We start from the raw sequence: 19,096 nt of genomic DNA, 5'->3' as shown, positions 1-19,096 counted from the left end.
GTTCTAAGCATTCAGTCTATTTTTCTCTGGGGATGGTATTTTTTTCAAAACCCCATTTGGAGAGTCGCGAGAGCAAAAAAATAATGGTAGGATGACTTGCCTTACCCCTCCCTTTTTTACATTCGGGCCCAAAATTTTTCGTGGTGGGAGGGAGGTTAACAGAGAATAACTCCACATAGAGCACATAAATGGCATATTATAAAGCTGAAATGGCTCATGTGCAGACCCTTTTCGCCAAATTACTTCCCTGCTACCCACACCCGCTCGCTATGGGTGTAACAACATCGTTTTTTCGGAAATAACAGAAAAAAATCCAACCAAAAAAAACGTCTTGTTCGTCACATATTGCCCACAACAGATGTGTATTTAGGATTAAGACTCGCAAATACTACGTAATACATCAGTTAAACAGCTAGTTTTACTAAATCTGAACCTTCAAAATGTCTCGACTGCATCAATAAATACTCAAAACAATTCAAAATTATTCAAAATCGCACTTACCGCCACCATTTTGCGAAGAAATGCTCTGCCTCCATCGGAAAATGAAGCACGAAAAGGGCGTTCCCGTCGGTTCCGCACTGCGGCGACGCCCATTTTCCCCTACCGTACATAGCGCCCTCTTGTGGGCGTATAGTAACCGATCTCGATTGTCGTCTTATTGAAATTGCTTGTAGGCATGATAGGGAACCCACACACAAAAAATGGTACTTTTGTCCAGCAGGTAAATATTGTTCCCTTATCTGACCACACTAGATGGTGCAATATCAAGCCCAACATGTAACTGAAGCCCAACAATATCAAGCTTTTGGCTCGATGCCAAAAAAAAATAAGCAACTTCGCGTCTTTATATAAAGTTCACGTTGCACAATAGTCATGCACAATAAATAGTCACTGCGAAGGACATTTGTTAAATCGCTAGGTGCTTTCCTAGATACGGGGAGTGTTCCTCATGGTCTATGATGCTATACTATAATATAATGTACTGTACTGTTGAATACTGCATGGATTGCATCATCGGATGCACCAGATTGTTTAGCACAAGACTTAAAGGTCAAATTGCCTGTTTGCTCAGTCATCTTGGTCATGTTCTTCTTTGATTTCAATTTCTGCGCATTTGGCATCGATGCTTCAGCCACCATAACCTGATTGGGAATTCCTTATTTGCTTTATTGTTATTTTTAATGAGGTTGTTTGTTCATGTTTTTGCAAGGGTTCTATTGGTTGATTTGTGCTTTCAGTGATGGAAGAGAAAGTTATTCCAGTTCGTGTGGCCATCCGTTGCCGGCCTCTTGTTCCTCGAGAGTTGGCTGAAGGATGCAAGACGTGCATATCCTTTGTACCTGGGGAGCCGCAGGTAAATGCATATTTTGCGATGGCTCGTCATCGACTTCACTCTAGTTCTTCATTTGTCCTTTAAATGAGATCAAACATTAGTGGGATGCTGTAATGTGGGCAGAGGCATATCAATTGATGCATTTGCATCTAATTATATTTCCTAGTTGTTGAAGTGTCCTCGTATTGAAATATAATTTGGTGTTGATAATCTCCCGATATGTATTCTTCTGTTCTCTCCAGATTATTGTTGGTACGGAGAAGGCGTTCACATTTGATTACACGTTTGACCCTGCAACTGAGCAGGAAGAGGTGTTCAATGCTACTGTTGCTCCTCTGCTTTGTGGTATTTTCGATGGTAATTGTTTTCCTCTTTTCTTTTTGTAAACTCATTTATTTATAAAGGTCAAAAGTCGAGGCTGTATAAATCAATTTTCATTTTGTATGGTTAAAAAAAACTGTTTTCGTTATTTTGAGCATACAGAAGCAGACTGCTGAATACAAATGGATGTGGATGAGCTTTGCTTTTTTACATACTTCCTAGTTTGTTCCTCTTTTTGCAAAGAGTAGGTGATCTATCGATGCACCATGACCAAATTGCGAAATTCCTGCCCTAACTACCACTGAAGGCAATGGTTACCCACCCTGTATAATCCTTGCCAAGAAACTATTCTGGCATCATTGATGCTGTTTAACAGTGTATGGTACATCTCAAAGAATACATTTCAGTGTTTTCTGAACATGCAACTACAGAGTGATTGAATATGATCTTGATTGTCCCAAGTCAGAAACGAGTATAATTTTGGTTTTGTTAAACCCATCCTTAAGATATTTTATTTTGTTGACAGCATTGCACTTTGAGTGCTGATAGAGCTCTGAGAAGAAGGCCTAACCAGGAAAAGGGAATTGATAAATCAAATATTTGATTTCATTGACTTGATAAATTGATTGATAAATCATTGACTCAAGAAAATGTATTGTTGCTGAAGTTTTGAGAATTTTTTTTTTTTTTTTAGGTTACAATGCCACAGTCCTGGCATATGGTCAAACTGGCTCAGGTAAAACATTCACCATGGGGGGAACTTACACAACCAATCAGGATGATTATGAAGTTGGAGTTATTCCCCGGGTCATACACCATCTCTTTGATGGTATATCTCAAAGATCCGAGATCGAATTTGTGCTCAAAGTTTCCTACCTCGAGGTAACTGAAAATGTTGAGATTGTTTTGTGGGTGTGAAATTTTGTTTTCTGTGACTTTGCAACTTGAGATTTCCTTTTTATTTTATCGATTTATTTTGCAGGTTTACAATGAAGAGATCATCGATTTGCTCCACAACTCAAAAGAACATCAAGTGTTGAGCATCAGAGAAAATGCCAAAGAGGGCCTAAAGGCAAGTGTGGATTTGGATTTCTGAAATGAGATGTTTTTATGCCTGCAGTGTGTCACGATGGCTGTTTCTTCGACTATTTAAAATTGTAATAACGTCCCCAGGTAGCCGGTTTGACAGAGCAAATTGTTTGCACTGCTGAGGAGATGGTGAGATGCTTGGAGCTGGGGAATTCAGCTCGAACTGTGCGTTCAACGGCGATTAATGCACAGTCATCCCGCTCGCATGCAATATTCACAATCTCCATGGAACAAAAGCGTGCAGAACAACGGTGAGGGGCAATGTCGGAACATTTTGTCATGTGACTGAGGAAAGGTAAAAGGCATTACCCCAAATGGCTACTATAATGACTGACATGTCGTTAACCTGTTGTACCTTTCCCTTCCTTTCAAACCTTATTGGGCATGAATGTGACAGCTGCTGTTGTTGCAAGTTTCATTTGGTAGACGTCGCTGGGTCAGAATGTCAAAAGAAGACTAAAACTGAGGGTGTTCGTCTCAAAGAGGGAATCAACATCAACCGTGGTCTTCTTGCCTTGGGAAATGTTATCAGTGCCCTTGGAGAGGATTCGGGAAGGAAGGGCCACATTCCTTACCGTGACTCAAAGCTCACGCGCCTGTTGCAAGGTGATGGCCGATTGGACCCACATTATGCAGTCTCATTATACCAACTCTGTTTTCTCACTGGTTGCACTTCACCCACAGATTCCCTTGGTGGCAACAGTCACACATTGATGGTGGCATGTATCAGTCCAGCTGATGCCCACCTTGAGGAAACTGTGAACACTCTTCGCTTTGCAGACCGTGCACGCAAGATAAAAAACAAGCCAATTGTGAAACGTGATCCTCAGGCTGCGGAGATGCTGGCCCTGAAACAGCAAGTGAGGGCTTCTTCTTCTCTTCTGTAGATGGTGGAATTAATTTTTCTTAACTATATTACCAATGCTTGAGCAAAGCATTGTATCCTACAAGGATATGAAAGCTTGGTACCTTCTGTAAACTTAAAATTGAATGTGGAAAACCATGTCTTACCTCCTCCCCTTCCTCCCCCTCAACCCCCTCCCAATTTATATATATATATATATATATATATATATATATATATATATATATATATTTGTACTACATGCAGGTACAGCAGCTAAGTGTACAACTTTTGCAAGCGACAGGTGGAAGGGCACCGGAGCAGCTCAGGTACGCTTTTTTTTTTTGCATTGCTTTATTACACATGGTAGTTACATGCTTAACTTGAAAGGCACTCGGTAGAGCACATACCTCCACCAGGCTGAACAGGTTACGTTTTGTATCTCACTTGGCCAGATCTGGATTCAGACCTGAACTAAAATCTAATCTGTTTGTTCTTTTCTCCGACCCAACTCATCCACCAAGTTTTGTCATAACTCGTCCACAACCTTTTGAGATGTCTTCCTATATATTGTTTTTGGCCCTATCACTCAATGGCAAAGAACCACTTAATTTTTTTTTTTTTCATGTCTGCATTCAGACCTTCGGAAATTTTATCAATTCGTTCTTGTCACACACACAACCGGTTACGTGCAGCCGAGCTAAACCCTGGGTGGGAGTCTGCTACCTGATGGAGCAAATTAATGGGGCTATTATGTTCACGCAAAGCTGAAAAAAATGAAGGAAAAGACAACCGGGAAGATTTGAAGCAGTTTACTAAATCGGTTTTTGGCAATTATCTTAAAAACCATTGACTTTTGGATATGAAAATGTATTACTGACCCCCCATAATGTGGCCATTGCGCAAATTTTGAGTGGTCGGGCAACCTCCTAGGTCCAACGGTTCTGTAGATACAGTCACGGCAAAAAAGGGGGCGTGGCCCAAAAAGGGGTGTGGCCATTTCAGCTATTTTGCCGTCAGTGGCAAATGTGTTACCAACCAAATATTGTTCCTGGACCTTCAATTAGTGGATTCCTGAAGAGTTTAGGTCTGTACAATAAAGTGCATACTCAACCACCATGAGCTACTCTAGTATAGCTACTGAGTGATTAAATAAGGACTTTCTTATTGTATATTTTCTAAATATTAAATCATAAATGTCCCTGCAATGGCATTATAAAACGTCGCTGCAACGTTTACGCATTGTTATGATTGCTTGGTGCCGAAGAGTCTGAAGCAGCACATTCTTCTCATTAAAGGATTTGTAAATGCAGATCTGCTCCCAGCAGGGAGCACCCGCATCCCAATATTTCACTTGACCAATCACATTGTATCCCCCGATCCTTGCGCCCTCCCACCCAAACTTTTACCCAACCAATCCGACTGCTCTGCTCCCCTCTCTTCGCTCCTCCCCCCTCCTCTTGCTCCTCCCACTTGAAATGTTTTAAAAATCAGAACGAATGACCAAATAACCAGGATTATCACTGGGTGTGTAGGATGTTGGTTTGCTGTACTTAGAATTCTGTATGTTTACACTGTATGTTGACTGTATACTGTGCATGCTACTGTATCCTTATGATGTTTCCTTTGATGTACATCTCTATACGTACCAGGATTTTCACTTGGGACCTTCTGTGAATCTTGAAATGTAATTTGTGAATTGTATTATGGTTTGATAAAGGTTATTGTTTGCTTGTTGTTATTTCCTTTTAGACAGAAAGTGTTATCCTCCTCGGGAATTAAATTTGTGACTTTCTTCTGACAAGTTGATGGACATTGAATTTCTTGGTTCATATATTACATACTATGGTAGGGAAAATATCCACGACAGCCGCCATATTTGTTTTAACACAAAAGCCTTAACCACTGAAAACACGTCCTGGTGAGAGTCTGCAATCTCTGATTTTTTTTTTCATTTTTTTTTTTCTAGTTTTGTTACCCCAAATGGCCGATTTAGAATAGGTACACCGTATCCCTGCGTATCGTAAGAGGCGACCAAGGGTTGGCGTCAGGAAGGGCATCCGGCCATAAAAACATTGCCTCAAACAGGGAACCATGATTGTCATGGGGCCCGCAAGGCTAACTCCCGCTCTAGCGGGGAAAAATGGCCTTAAAACGATCATTCATTCATATATAAAAATTTTCTCTCTATCTCCACTTCTTCTGGTTCTGGAACTGAACCGTAATCTCCATTTCCGTGTTAATGTATTAATTTGTTGCTGGCATTGTTTGTGTGGAAATGTAGTCATGGAAATGAAGAGCGAGAGCAACAGCTCACTGAGCGCAATGTCGACCTACAAAAGCATGTTGATCGCCTGGAACGCCAAAATTCTCAACTGAGCGAGCAAGTTGTGTTGGTACGTCAACAAAAAAGCCAAGGCATGGCTGGTTGTTGTGCAGCTTCATACCTCCACATTGTTGTGGAATACTGATTCACCCTTGAATGAGTCTTCACCCATAACGGCCTTTACCACTTTTCAATAACATTGATTGTGGTTTTTTGGGGGGGTTTTTTTTCTTCTTCTTCTTCTTCCCCTCCCCCTCCAATTGTGTATATATGTGTATATATATAATATATACACACACACACACACTTTTTTTTCTTTTTTTTTCCCCCTCCAATTAAACATTTTCTTTGTAATCTACTTTTAGCTGGAGATGCAGAAAGAGAAAGTTCAGAAATCTATCGAGGATGTGAAACAGCATGAAGGGTATGTCATCCATCAACCTGCATACTTACACATTAATCGTGTTGCGTTTTTGTTTCATTTTTTTTTCTTCCCCTCTCCACCCCCAATTAGTACTGTAGATTCATCAATTCATCAATTAGTACTGTAGATTCAGCCTGGTGTTGGCTTAGCGGCTAGGGTGCCAGCTTAGGATCCTGGGTTTGAATCCCGGTCGATTGCTGAATTAACGCCAGGGGGGTTGACTCAGCCTGTCATCCTTCCGAGGTCGGCTAATTGAGTACCAGTTCACATAACTTAACTTTGCATGAGCGCCATCTTGTGGCATTAAACATATAACCCTGACATTCACTTAACATTGGATGAGCGCCCTGTTGTGGCATTAAACATGAAGTGATGCGAGTTGACAAAGTGGAAGTTGCAAGGCGGCCATCTTGGATTTTGACGTGGCGACCCAATTTACAATAGCGTTCTTCCTTATGCCGAGATGCACCCACACACCAAATCAGAAGTTGGTACTTCGCTTATTTTTCAAGATATTCATCTCAACGTTCAGTGGAACACACCTGGACGACACCTGGATTCACCTGGACGACAATCTTGCGCATGTGCAAATGCGCTGTTATGGTGTTGATGTGATGCTCTCAAAGACTGGCGCATGCGCAAATGGACGCGCTGGATTGCAAGGTCACGTGTGGACATGTACGTCATATGTGGATGGAACACAGCCGGTTCTCAATCTTGCGCATGCGAAAATGCGCTGTTGTGGTGTTGATGTGCTCTGAAAGACTTTGGCGCATGCGCAAATGGATGCGCTGGATTGCAAGGTCACGTGTGGTCATGTACGTCATATGCACAATCTTCTTTAGCATCCCTTCGAAGGACCGCAGCATTTGTTCCATTTGTTGGCACGCGCGTCGGTGGGCACCCGGTTTTGCACACGTGGGCATGTGTTAAGTGTCTTTTTCGATACATGTCCGGGGCCTGTCACCCCCATTACCACTCCCCCCAGGAGTTATTTCAGGCCCTTTCCTGGGCCCCAAACACACCAAACACATGTTCTGTGTCTGACATGTTGGGTGTCGTGTCTTCTGGACCAAGTACTGAGGTGAAATATTGTTTGTTTACTTGTCATTTTTGCATTTAACTAGTGTAGTCTTGTGTGCATTCTGGGAATAGCCTGAGAAGCACATGTTTTGGTTTTCTTTGGTAGGAGGGTTTTTTTTTTTTTTTTTTTTTTTTTTTTTTTTGGTGTGTTTCTATATTGATGATTGATAAATCTTGTTTCCATGCAAAATGTTCCTTAACTCGAATAATTGACCCACTGTGTAACAAAGCAGGTATGGTTAGTGCGATTAGCACCAAATACCAGTAGTGCAATTAGCACCACGACGGATTCACAGTAGAAAGTGACTTTAAAATATTTGCATTTAAAGATTGCACTGTTATAGTACCGCACAGTTACGCTATCGGATGCTATAATTGAATTACTATCAATCCAATTGGACAGCTGGGTTTTTGTCTGCTGAGTAGTTGGAACTGTGAGTTAGGTACCTGGCTGTGCTGTTTGTTGCAGGTGTGGTGTGGACATCAGTGCAACATTGAGTATTCCCTTTCAGTGCATTTGCAGAGTCGTTGGATGTGCTTGCAAATGGAGGAATTGAGTTAAGAAAACCGTTTGAACTTCTGCAGAACCTTCAGAGCAAGATCACTGAGCTGGAGGTATTCTGGAGTAACAAGTGTTCTTAAAAAAACCAAAAAAACAACAACTTTTGTTCGTTTTTTGTTAAAAAAAAAACAAAATTGTTATTTAATTTACTTTTTGTTTTGTGCAGGTGCTTTTTCTGCTTTGTGGGAATTCTCACGTTTTATGTTTTATTTCTGCTGTAGGGTTCAGGTGAAGTTGCGGAGCCTTTCTCGGTGCAATATGACGAGCGACAGGTAAAGTTGTCTCTAGAGCTGCTGCAATTGGACCAAACACTGGCCATGAAGAAAGAGCTGGCTCGCCATGTCACGCTAGTTGACACGACCGTGCTTGCAGATAATGGCAGTTACCAGGTAAATGGAAATGCATTGTGTGATGGGTTTTTATTTTTTTGGGGTTTTAATTTTTGTTTTTTTTCCTTTGGATTATTGGGCATTGAGGTTTAAAAATAAATTAATTAATGTGTACCATTTTTACCTCTTTCATCAGGATAATCTTTTGGAACTAGAAAAAAAAGTTCAAAACCTTGAGCGTGAGAAAGAGGAGCAACATGCTGCGGCCAAGAAAGAAGCCATCCATGCCAAGTATGAATTGTTAATGTACCCTGATCCTTATCCATATTGGATTAAATATCAAGTCTGCAGGTTTTGGAAAGGCAACATTGTCAACATTGCCATATGGCCCAAAAGTTATTCTCGTATGGGAGAATAAAAAATAAAAAAATTCTTCATAATGTGTCACTGCCATTTTCATTCAAGGATCAGTGAGAAGCGTCGGAAAAGGCTGCAGGACCTCGCAAGTGAAATGGCGTCGCTGAAGAAGAAAATTGTTGAGCAAACTAAGCTCCTCGACCACAAGCAGAGAACTGACAAAACGGTCTCCCAACTCAATGATGAGATCCAGGTAATGGGTTGCACTGTAGTTTGAGAAATTGATTTATCTTGGCCAGGCCAGTGGTTGATGTTTCCCCATCTTCAGGTGCACCTGAACCAACGTGTACATCTCATCAAGAGTATCAAAGATGATTCAACCAAGTTCCGTCAGTGGTGTGTACAAAAGAACCGTGAGGTTCAACAGCTCAAGCAGAAGGTCAGCTTGTGCAATGAGACTTCTGAAGCATAGACCAGAAGTTTGGTTGGCTATCTTGTTTTGATTGTGAATGAAGCTTGTTTTGATTGTGAAAAAAAAAAAAATTAATAATAATAATAATAAGTCAAAAATAAAGAAACTAAATAATTCATTTATCAATCAATAAATAATTAATCGATTAATTGCTTAATCAATAAATCAAAAATAGCCTTTCCTGCGAAATAAAAAAAAAAATTCTTTCTTTTTTGTATACAAATACATTAAACATTAATCATACAAAAGTCAAACCGACACACAAAACACAAAAAACAAGGGGAGCGGCAGACAAGAGGGGGAAGGACACAAACACAACATTTGAGAGCAGGGACATCGGGAGGACTTGGGGGGGGGAGGTGGGAGAGGTATAAAACATATGAACACTGCAAGGACTCTGGGGTGAATTACCGGGGTTAGAAAAGATCAAGGTTTTCGATGGGGGAAGATAGATGGTGGTGAACAGCTGTTTTAAAGACCTGGAGGGAGGAGTGGGATTGAAGGGAGTGGGGGAGTTTGTTCCAGAGGCGGGAGAAAAGGGGAATGAAAGAGTGAAGGTGAGCAGAGAGACTCGACTTTGGCAGTTTAACCATAAGAGGGTTGCAGGCAGATCTTGTGCGACCTGAAGGAATATTGGGGGGACAGAGCTGGGGGAGCAAGGCTGGAGAGGAGTCGGTGGAAGACAGAAAGACCACCAACCTGCCTGCGGTGAGTGAGTGAAAGGCCCTTGGAGTTGACTTCATCGCAGGAGATTCCAATGATTCTGAAAGCTTTGGCCTCCACACCTTGCTCGGCTTCACGCTGTTAGGCAGGAGCACCAGCCCAGAGGGGGGGGAACAGTATTCCATTGAGCTGCGGATGAAAGCCTTATATGTGGTGAGGAGCTCAGGTGTGCCAAGGAATGACTGCGCACGACGGAGGATGCCCAGTCGGCGACTGGCTTTGGAGGCCAGCTTGGAAATGTGGTTTTCCCAAGAAAGATCATGGGATGTCCAAATCATTGGATCTTGGTCATTGGCATTGGCACTTGGTCGTTGGCATGTCCAAATATCAGCTTCCTAACTCAAAAGGTGCCTGACATTTAAGACTAAGGATTTAAAGGATTAAAATTTAAAGGATTTAAATTATTTAAAGGATTTAAATATTATAATAATTTAATTATTATTATTAAATTATTAAATTAAAAATCAAAATTATTAAATTTAAATTAAATTATTTAATTTCAAGGATTTTAAGGATTTTAAAGGATTAAAATTTAAAAATTAAATAATTAAAATTTAAAGGATTTAAAGGATGAGGAGACTAAAGAAATGTATCAGTACTTAATCGATAATAATTAAGTAATTCATCAATTAGTTGATTATTCAAAAAACAACAAAATCCCGTTTTTGACAAAGTACTGACTATTGTGCCGAAATTTCAGCTTCCCAGCTCGAAGGATGGCTGAGATATCGCCCGGACAAACAAACAAGAAAACAAGAAAACAAACAACCAGAGTGAAAATTGAGTATTCCCTTTCAGCGTGCGTCATTGCCGAGCCCCCTTCGGTGTCCGGCAATGACGTTATACAAAGCGCCTGGAGATGGCATAGGAAAGGAGTGGTGTACAAAAGCTCGAGGGAGATGAGCTAGTCCAAGATAGCCAATGAAAGGTTTCTGTTGGATATATGTCATCTTAGGATGCAGTGGTTTTTTTCAAAGGGAGAGATCCAAGCAATATTGTGGAGTAGGCCTCTATTTTTGGGCCATATAGAAAGGGCCTGCCATTCTTGCATCACCCAACCAAGGAAAACTCCTCCTTGTTCGTCTTTATTTTAATTTTTATTTTTATTTTCCTTTAAAAAAAATAATAAAGTAAACCGATGTACACTTTTTAGGAGAGAAAGCACCAGTTTGAGGTGCTGAGGATGGAGAGGGGCTATGAAAAGCAGATGGCCGTTCTTCGACGCAAAACTGAAGAGGTGAGCCCTTGGTCTTTAGCGGCCAAAGGGCTGCAGGAATTTTGACCAAGCCTAAATTGCCCTTCCTTGGGTGAGCCCCCCCTTGTGTGTCATTCTCTTATCTAGGCAGCTCGCCGGTTGAGAGATGCACTGCAGCGGCAGAAGGAAGCTGGGGAGCAACGCAAGGGACAGCAGCAGAAGGGCAAGGAAGGAATGGCTGCTTGGATCAAGGTCTTCATCTTCTGATGACCAGAATTTTTGATTAACATTATGTATCTTGAGGGGAGGGAGGAATTGCAAGAGTCATTACATGAATCATTTAATAATCTTGGGTGTACTGTATGTGGATCCAAATACCTCTATAACCATTCTCATGAGATAGAAAGCTTGTAGTTGGTGCTAGCTTCATGTTTTAATGCCAAGGTTGAGGGTTTGGTATGCTGGCATTTCAAAAACCTGGGGTTTTTTTTTTCATGCTGATTGCTTTGACCTCAGGGCTTGTTGACCATTGAGGTAGAGGTCTTGGTAAGCATGGAGGAGGTAAGATGTCACCTCAATAACCTTTTGGATGACCACATGCTTGCCCGGGATTTGGCACAGCTGCAGCGCAACAAGGAGGACATTTCCCAGCCTATTAAAAAATCTCGGGTAAGGTCATGTGATCAAGTGAATTAAAAAATTAAGTTTTAACCAAGTCATTTGTCACTCCTGGGTTCCATTCTAACCTCTGTCTATTTGTCATCTGTAGCGAAGAACGTTCGGCAGCAGGGAACGCGAACAAGATTGTGACATTGACGAGCAGATCAAAAGTTTGGAAACTGAGATGGAACTGAGGTACATATTTTACTGTCTACGAATCAAGAATTTCAATCAGTGCATCCTGCCAGTTTTTCATATAATTTATCCAACCAGTGATTCTCAATGCAAGGTTTTTTTTTTTTTGTCCCCCGTCGCACTGCGGAGCGAAAGAGGACTATGGTTTTCCCCTCCGTGCATGCGTAAGCGAAGGACCGAATTCTAATTTGGTGTGTGGGTGCAACCCACGTCAAAATCCAAGATGGCCACCGCCATGTATGTCTGACGCCATGTATGTCTGAACCTTGAGCTTAATATCTTGAAAAATAAGCGAAGTACCAACTTCTAATCTGGTGTGTGGGTGTATCTAGGCATAAGGAAGAACACTTGAAAATTGGGTCGCCACGTCAAAATCCAAGATGGCCGCCTTGCATCTTCCACTTTGTCAACTCGCATCACTTCAACGACGGGGGACCTAGGCGTAATGCTTGTTTTTTTTTTGTTGTTTTTTTGCCAAGTTTATTTTAAAACTTCCTCCACAGGTCTGCACAGATTGCTGACATGCAACAAAAGCTGGCTGATGTGGATGGTGATGAGCGTGTGCCATTTTGGGATGGCTTCAGCTTGATTGAGGCTAAGTCTGCCCTCAAGTGGCTTATGAAGGAGGTATGAGAGCCTTTTCTCTGTGTCGGGAAGATCCCTCTCCTTTATTTAAAAGAATAAAAATTATTCTCCTTGCTTATTATTATTATTTTTATTATCCTTATTATTATTATTTTTTTCTCCAGATGAATAAGGAATGGTACACTCCACTAATTTTTGTGGGTGGTGTGTATATTTGATGTTTCACTCCAGGTGGTTGCCACACGGGTGCGGTGTGGGGTTAAGGAAAGAGAAGTGGTTGAGTTCACCAAGCAGGTGTCACAGGAGCGACAGCGAGCAAGCGAGGCCGCAGGTATTGCATGCGAGGCTCAAGAACATCAAGATCAGGTATTGCATGTCAGGTGGTGGATGGTAAATTCTGGCTCTGGACTCTGGTGTTCAACTTTGATATTATGCTATTGAAGCAATGTTAACCACCTTCAAGCACCTCCCTTTTTCCGACAGATGATCCTGATAAATCAGCGACAACAAGAAGCAGAAGACAAGGTAACTTCTGCCTTTCAGAATTTGTGGCTGAGAACTTTTTATTTCTGGGTGTATAAAAGGCAGATGCACTTTTGTTCCAAAAAAGATGTTACTTTGCCAAGCCTAAAATCCAAGGCATCTTCTGCACAATAGATTATGCAAAAATGGTGGAACTTTTATAATACAGGTACTTCCAACTCTTCCCTTTCTATATAAACAACGATGTAGAATAACTAGTGGTTACGTCCATATCTTCAAGTTAAATGGCAAAGGTGGTTGGCTGTTTTTTATTTTCTTTTTTTGGAAATTTGACCTACCAGATTGCATGAACTGTGCCAACAATTTTTGTGCCACATTTGGAGATGGGATGAGCAGTGGGGTGGTCGACCCAACTCCACTCATGCCAAATGAGTCTGTTCATGATCAAATACTTTCAAAACCAAAGGAACAGCATGTTTCCATCAAATTCCAATATTTTCACTTGCTTAATTGGCTGTTTTGCTGTCCCAGCCATGTCTGCATACTGCTGGGGTGGGCTTGGGGTGAGGGGGTAAAGATTGTCATGCAAACTGTCATTACTTGTGATTGCCACATACAAGTGAGTTTCCAAATTTTGTTTATGTTAATCCTCAAGCATTTAAAAAGACGTGGCAGAGGAACAACCATAGGTTGTCTATTATTGCATAGGCTTGATGGGCCTAATGGCCTCCTGCATGGAATGAAGTTCCTTATAAGGGAACTCTTATTGTTTTGCTTCAATGTCGATTTGTGTTTTTGTCGATTTACAGCTTGTATGGTCGAATTCACTTTGTTTTTCTTTGTTTCTGGGTTTTTCAGCAGAAAGCTTTGAATGTCTCTGATGAGCAAAAAACCCCTCCAAAGGTTAGGCCTTCATAAATTCCCAAGTAATCTTTTACCTGTCTCTTCCTTTGAGGTTGAAAGTTGACCATTGTCTTTGGTATATCTCTTGTGTTGTGGTGCATTTAAGTTGCAAATGTGATTTATTCTTGGTGTGTGTAATGCAAGTTGGTCATGTCTGATGGGAAATACAGTTTGTTTGAAATAAATCACAAATATCAGAAGAAAGTTTTTAAAATTTAGAACTATTCTCACTCAGAGTTAAACATCACCGTAATATTATGCGGTTGCTTCAACGTTTTCAGTTGCAATGTCTTCAACATCTGTTTTGGAAAATATCAGTTAATGTGTTCGTTTTAATGCTGCCTCTTGCCTGTAACCCGGTTTGTAAACGAGACTCTTGAAATCGTATGGATGATTTGCATTCAAACGCACAATCGAAATATGAAGATAACTGATGAAATTAACAAATAATGCTGAAGCTGTCCATTTGTTTTCCTTTCATAACCTCAACGATGATGCAGGAACAACGGACAGGTGACCAAAATAGTGACCAGAGCCCCAGAGGTGAACAGCCGCAGGATGGTGTTGAGGTTCCCCCAGAAACGTCTTTCTTCTCCATTCCTGACATCGCTCCTTCACCAAATAAAAGGTAACATCCCTTTGCAAGTCATTGGGTTCATTACGTAATTTTTTTTTATGGCAGGGTTATCCAGTGTTTTGCTGGGGGGGGGGGGGGTGGGGTGTGGAGGGGGTTGGGGTGAGAGGGTGGCAGGACAGCCAGCAGAGAGGGGACAGGGGAAAAACTGAAAAGGGGTAGGAGAACCGATGGGGTTTGGGGGGGGGGGGCGAAGGGAGGAGGGGGAAAGAGTCCGTAAGGCGTGGTTGCAGGAAGAGACGGGGTTAAATTTGGGTTTATATAAAATGGTGAGTTGAGGCAATGCTGGTGTGTAAAGGAGTCTTTGTGGTTTTCATGGGTCTTGAGGATCTTTGGGGTCCAAATGGTCTTTGGAGTGTTCAGGGTTTTCAAGGGTCTTGATCTCCCAAGCATATCCTGCAGCATGGAAAGATTATTCTCCCAAGCATGTAAAGAGGGGTCTTCATAGGCTAAAGTGGTGGACAAAATACTCTTTTGACAATCCCCTGGTCGGATTTGGAACCCAGACAGGATTAGTTTTATTTATTTCGATTTTGAGAAGTATTTGTTTTATCGGGGTGAGATGTTTTCACTTTCGAATAACTTCCTGAGCCCAATGTTTTTTCAAATTAGCACGATATCATGCTGACGTGCCATCTATTGACTCACGAGAAGCTGCTGAGGGCATTTCTCCGGTTGTTGTATTTTGCCATTTTCAGAGTGATTGATAGATTAGGACCTGGGATAGCGGCACTTGAGCATGCACCCATTGTTAAGCCCAAAGCTCCCAGTCTCACTCACCTGCACCCTTGTACGATAGAGTATCCATTGTTTCCACCATTCATCCTACACCACCTTTAATTTTGTGCAACAGTTGGGCAAGTTATCTCATCAGTGTCGAGAAAAGTGTGAAAATATCAGACCACTTGACCATATTCACGAGGGCAGTTGACCGTGTCTTGTTTTCTGGGTGGCTTCCCATTCTTTCAGACGTGCAAGTGCAAATTGCTGAAAGAATGTGACGTTGATGTTGACATGTTTCATGATGTAATTTGCCATGATAGTTTTATAAATGCTTGCTGTAATAATGACCTGCTCTAATTTTTATTCGTGAAACATTTAGGCCATGGGCCAGACATGGTCCTCGTGCACCCCCCCCCCCCCCCACAACTCTACCACCCCATATACTTTTGAAGCACTCGGGTCCCCTCAACATGAAATCAACTGGTAACAGTAAATAAACTGGTTCTTACTATTCATTTTTCACACATATTTGATGGTACCCTTAAAATATATCTTTTCCGTGTCGTTATGTTCCCCGAGATGGCTGAAAGTGGTCTGAGTTATACAAGTTATATATCATCTGAAAGGTAATTATCTGCTGGTCATTATAAATGGCATATATTTTAAATTTAGTGTTACCATTGGCCTCAAAAATCAAGTCGAACAGCTATACCCCATGTTTCGCTGTGTCAAACTAACACTTCAAATCCAGCCGCACTAGAATTGATTCACATTAATAACAAATGTCTGGACATTCTTCATAAAAATACCTTTCATTTGATACCAAATGTGTATTTTTGTCAATAAAAATCTATCAGATATGACACTTCAAACAGAATGCAGGTGTGCCGACAATCGCGATAACTGCACGAAATGATCGCGTTGATAGACATTGTCAGTCATGGAAGGTGCTTTAATTGGAAAGTGAAATATCATTCAATTGCTCATTGTTACTTGACAATATATTATTAAGTCACACTTTACCTCGATTTAGTTACAGGAATACATGCATGTTGCAAATGAAGCAGCTTTGTCAACCACTCGCTACTATTCAGAAATTTACCAGCTAGAACATCAGCTAGAATCTAGCATCAGCGAGAACTAGAAGAAGTTCACAAGAAAGCTTTTAAAGTAGTTTGTGATGTTGTAGATAAGGAGGTGTTACATAGCCACAAGGTTGTGAAACTATCAGACTTGAGAGCATTGTATGTTGCTCAGCTAGAAAGCAGCAATGTTGTTATACTGTAACAAATAAGGTGTGATTGTGTGTGAATTTAGCAATTCATATTTCATTGTGTTGAAAGTTGGCACAGTGTTACCACATGGATCATCTGAGAAGCATATGCGGCAATTGTCAGCACACCTGCGGTCAGTTTACAGTGTCATATCTGATAGATGTTTACTGGTAAGAAGACATATTTGGTATCAAATGAAAGGTATTTTTATGAAGAATGTCCAGAAAGTTGTTGTTAATGTCAAGTCTACTGTGGCTGGATTGAAGATATAAGTTCGAATATCTTAGTCTGTGTTACGTTGGCACAGCGAAACATGGGGTATAGCTGTTCGACTTGATTTTTGAGGCCAATGGTAACACTAAATCTAAAATATATGCCATTTATAATGACCAGCAGATAATTACCTTTCAGATGATATATAACTTATATAACTCAGACCACTTTCAGCCATCTCAGGGAACATAACGACACGGAAAAGATATATTTTAAGGGTACCATCAAATATGTGTGAAAAATGAATAGTAAGAACCAGTTTATTTACTGTTACCAGTTGATTTCATGTTGAGGGGACCTGAGTGCTTCAAAAATATATGGGGTGGTAGAGTTGTGGGAGGGAGGGGGGGGGGGTGGGTGCACGAGGACCATGTCTGGCCAATGGCCTAATTTGATTTATTATTTTTTCGTGGTTGACATTGAGATGGATCATCTTGAGCCAAAACATCCTCCTGCCTTTTCCAATGTTGCTGCCTGCCATGCTGCTCAAAATTAGCTTTGAATTTCAGGTTTTCCTTCCGATTGTTTTTTTTTTACGGCGTAGCCCATAGGGCAAAGCCGTCTAGAATAGTGTTTGTCCATATGTATGTTCCCTCAAACGTATACCAATCAGAGCTGAGGATCTGGTCGCATGACAGGATGATGTGATTACGTCTGATGTCATTATGGTGGTACGGCGGCTGACTCTCCACACTCCGGCATTTTGATTCCAATTTCGCTCATGCCGAACATATCGTCGAACCTGTCATATGTCACAATCGACATGCTCTACCTCTACGTTTTTCATTCAGTGTGAGACACAAACAAACCGATTGTTAAAATGACAGTGAAATAGCGAAAGCATCGGACGTCTCTTCCAACAAAACGGTACGTATATGCCTCATCTTCAGACTGCTTCGGACAAATTAAGCACAGGTTTCTTAATGCAGTAGTGTATCGTTCCACTTGTATCATTTTTGTAATAGTAATAATAATAATATAGTAAATATGACCATAACACTTTAATCCCAATGTCGTGAATACAAATTAATGGATTGAAGCAGTGTTTGGTTCATGAATCAAAAATAAGCGGTTTGCGGTACTAACAACTGTGGAAGTAAGGAATTTGCCTCGGTTTTTTTGATGGCATGTTATTAACCCAATCCTTGTGCGGTATATACACACCGGTGTGTACCCCGGTTTAGAATAGGTACACCGTATCCCTGCGTGTCGTAAGAGGCGACAAACGGTTGGCGTCAGGAAGGGCATCCGGCCATAAAAACATTGCCTCAAAAATAGAACCATGACAATGTCATGGGGACCGCAAGGCTAACCCCCGCTCTTGCAGGGAAAATGGCCTTAAAATGCCGGTTGTTGTATTGTTGTGGGGTATATAGATTACAGTAGATCTTCCCTCAGTTCTGTAAGTAAAACATACCTCAGATGTCGGGATTCCTCCAAATTTCTTTGTTTAATGTTATAAACAGCATTAGCGACTGTTTAAAAAGCTAATTATGTGTGTTCGTGGTTTATATTTTACAAGCCCGGCTACGCCGCTGTTGGACTTTTGGTCTTGTTTTTCATTATTTTCTGAAATTATTATTTTATTTTTATAATTTTTTTTAAATTCTTTTTTTTTTTTGCCATAAATGTCTCCCTTCCAGGTATTGACTGGAATGCCAAAAGACTGTGCGAGCAAGCTGTTCAATCACCAGGGGATATTGCTGGAAAGAGAACCAAAACGGAGTCTGCACACACAAACCCGTCCCATCTGCCACTGGCATCTTCTCCAAATGCATGCTTGATGACTTTTTCTGAAAAACAAAAATTGTCGAAACGGCAACCAAACAGCTTTCTGATATTACACTTTAGCTTAAAATATGTTCTTTGATGCTTGAAAGTAGCTTAAGGTGATGCTGTAAACAAACCACCTTTAGAGGCCATTTTTCCCCACAAAGCGGGGGTTGGCCTTTTTCTGGTACCATGGTTGTTGTTGTTTTTGGGTCCCCTTTTTGAAGCAATGTTTTGCGGCCGGATGCCCTTCCTGCCGCCAACCCTTTTTGTCGCCTTTTACGACAAACAGGGAATTACCAGTGAACTGGTACTCAATTTGCCGACCTCGGAAGGATGACAGGCTGAGTCAACCCCCCTTGCGTTAATTCAGCGATCGACCGGGATTCGAACCCAGGATCTAGGATCCTAAGCCGGCACCCTAGCCGCTAAGCCAACACCAGGGTTTACGTGATGCTGTGAATACCTTTAATTACCCTGAAGCTAATTGTCGGTGTTTGTCTTCTGTGTTTTAATTGCACCGTTTTAAATTGCTGTA

At 41.2% G+C, this 19,096-nt stretch overlaps 1 protein-coding gene across 1 annotated transcript; it reads left to right on the top strand.

Annotated features, from left to right (window-relative positions):
* Window positions 1–676: 676 nt before the first annotated feature.
* On the top strand, window positions 677–18,703 carry LOC137412326 (chromosome-associated kinesin KIF4A-like). The gene is made up of 26 exons (XM_078768815.1): window positions 677–704; window positions 1,239–1,354; window positions 1,576–1,690; window positions 2,349–2,536; window positions 2,637–2,726; window positions 2,828–2,994; window positions 3,141–3,349; window positions 3,428–3,603; window positions 3,855–3,916; window positions 5,872–5,983; window positions 6,279–6,337; window positions 7,933–8,035; window positions 8,204–8,371; window positions 8,508–8,602; window positions 8,777–8,921; window positions 8,997–9,107; window positions 11,017–11,100; window positions 11,206–11,310; window positions 11,575–11,727; window positions 11,828–11,913; window positions 12,417–12,540; window positions 12,730–12,864; window positions 12,982–13,023; window positions 13,840–13,884; window positions 14,385–14,512; window positions 18,432–18,703. The coding sequence occupies exons 1-26, from the start codon at window positions 677–679 to the stop codon at window positions 18,436–18,438; spliced, it is 2,853 nt and encodes a 950-aa protein (XP_078624941.1). The 3' UTR covers window positions 18,439–18,703.
* Window positions 18,704–19,096: the final 393 nt, after the last annotated feature.

The sequence above is a fragment of the Myxine glutinosa genome, unplaced genomic scaffold, assembly GCF_964187855.1.
Source record: "Myxine glutinosa unplaced genomic scaffold, kmMyxGlut1.1 SCAFFOLD_532, whole genome shotgun sequence".
In the NCBI taxonomy this organism is placed as follows: domain Eukaryota; kingdom Metazoa; phylum Chordata; class Myxini; order Myxiniformes; family Myxinidae; genus Myxine; species Myxine glutinosa.
This window is presented reverse-complemented; position numbering and strand designations above follow the sequence as displayed.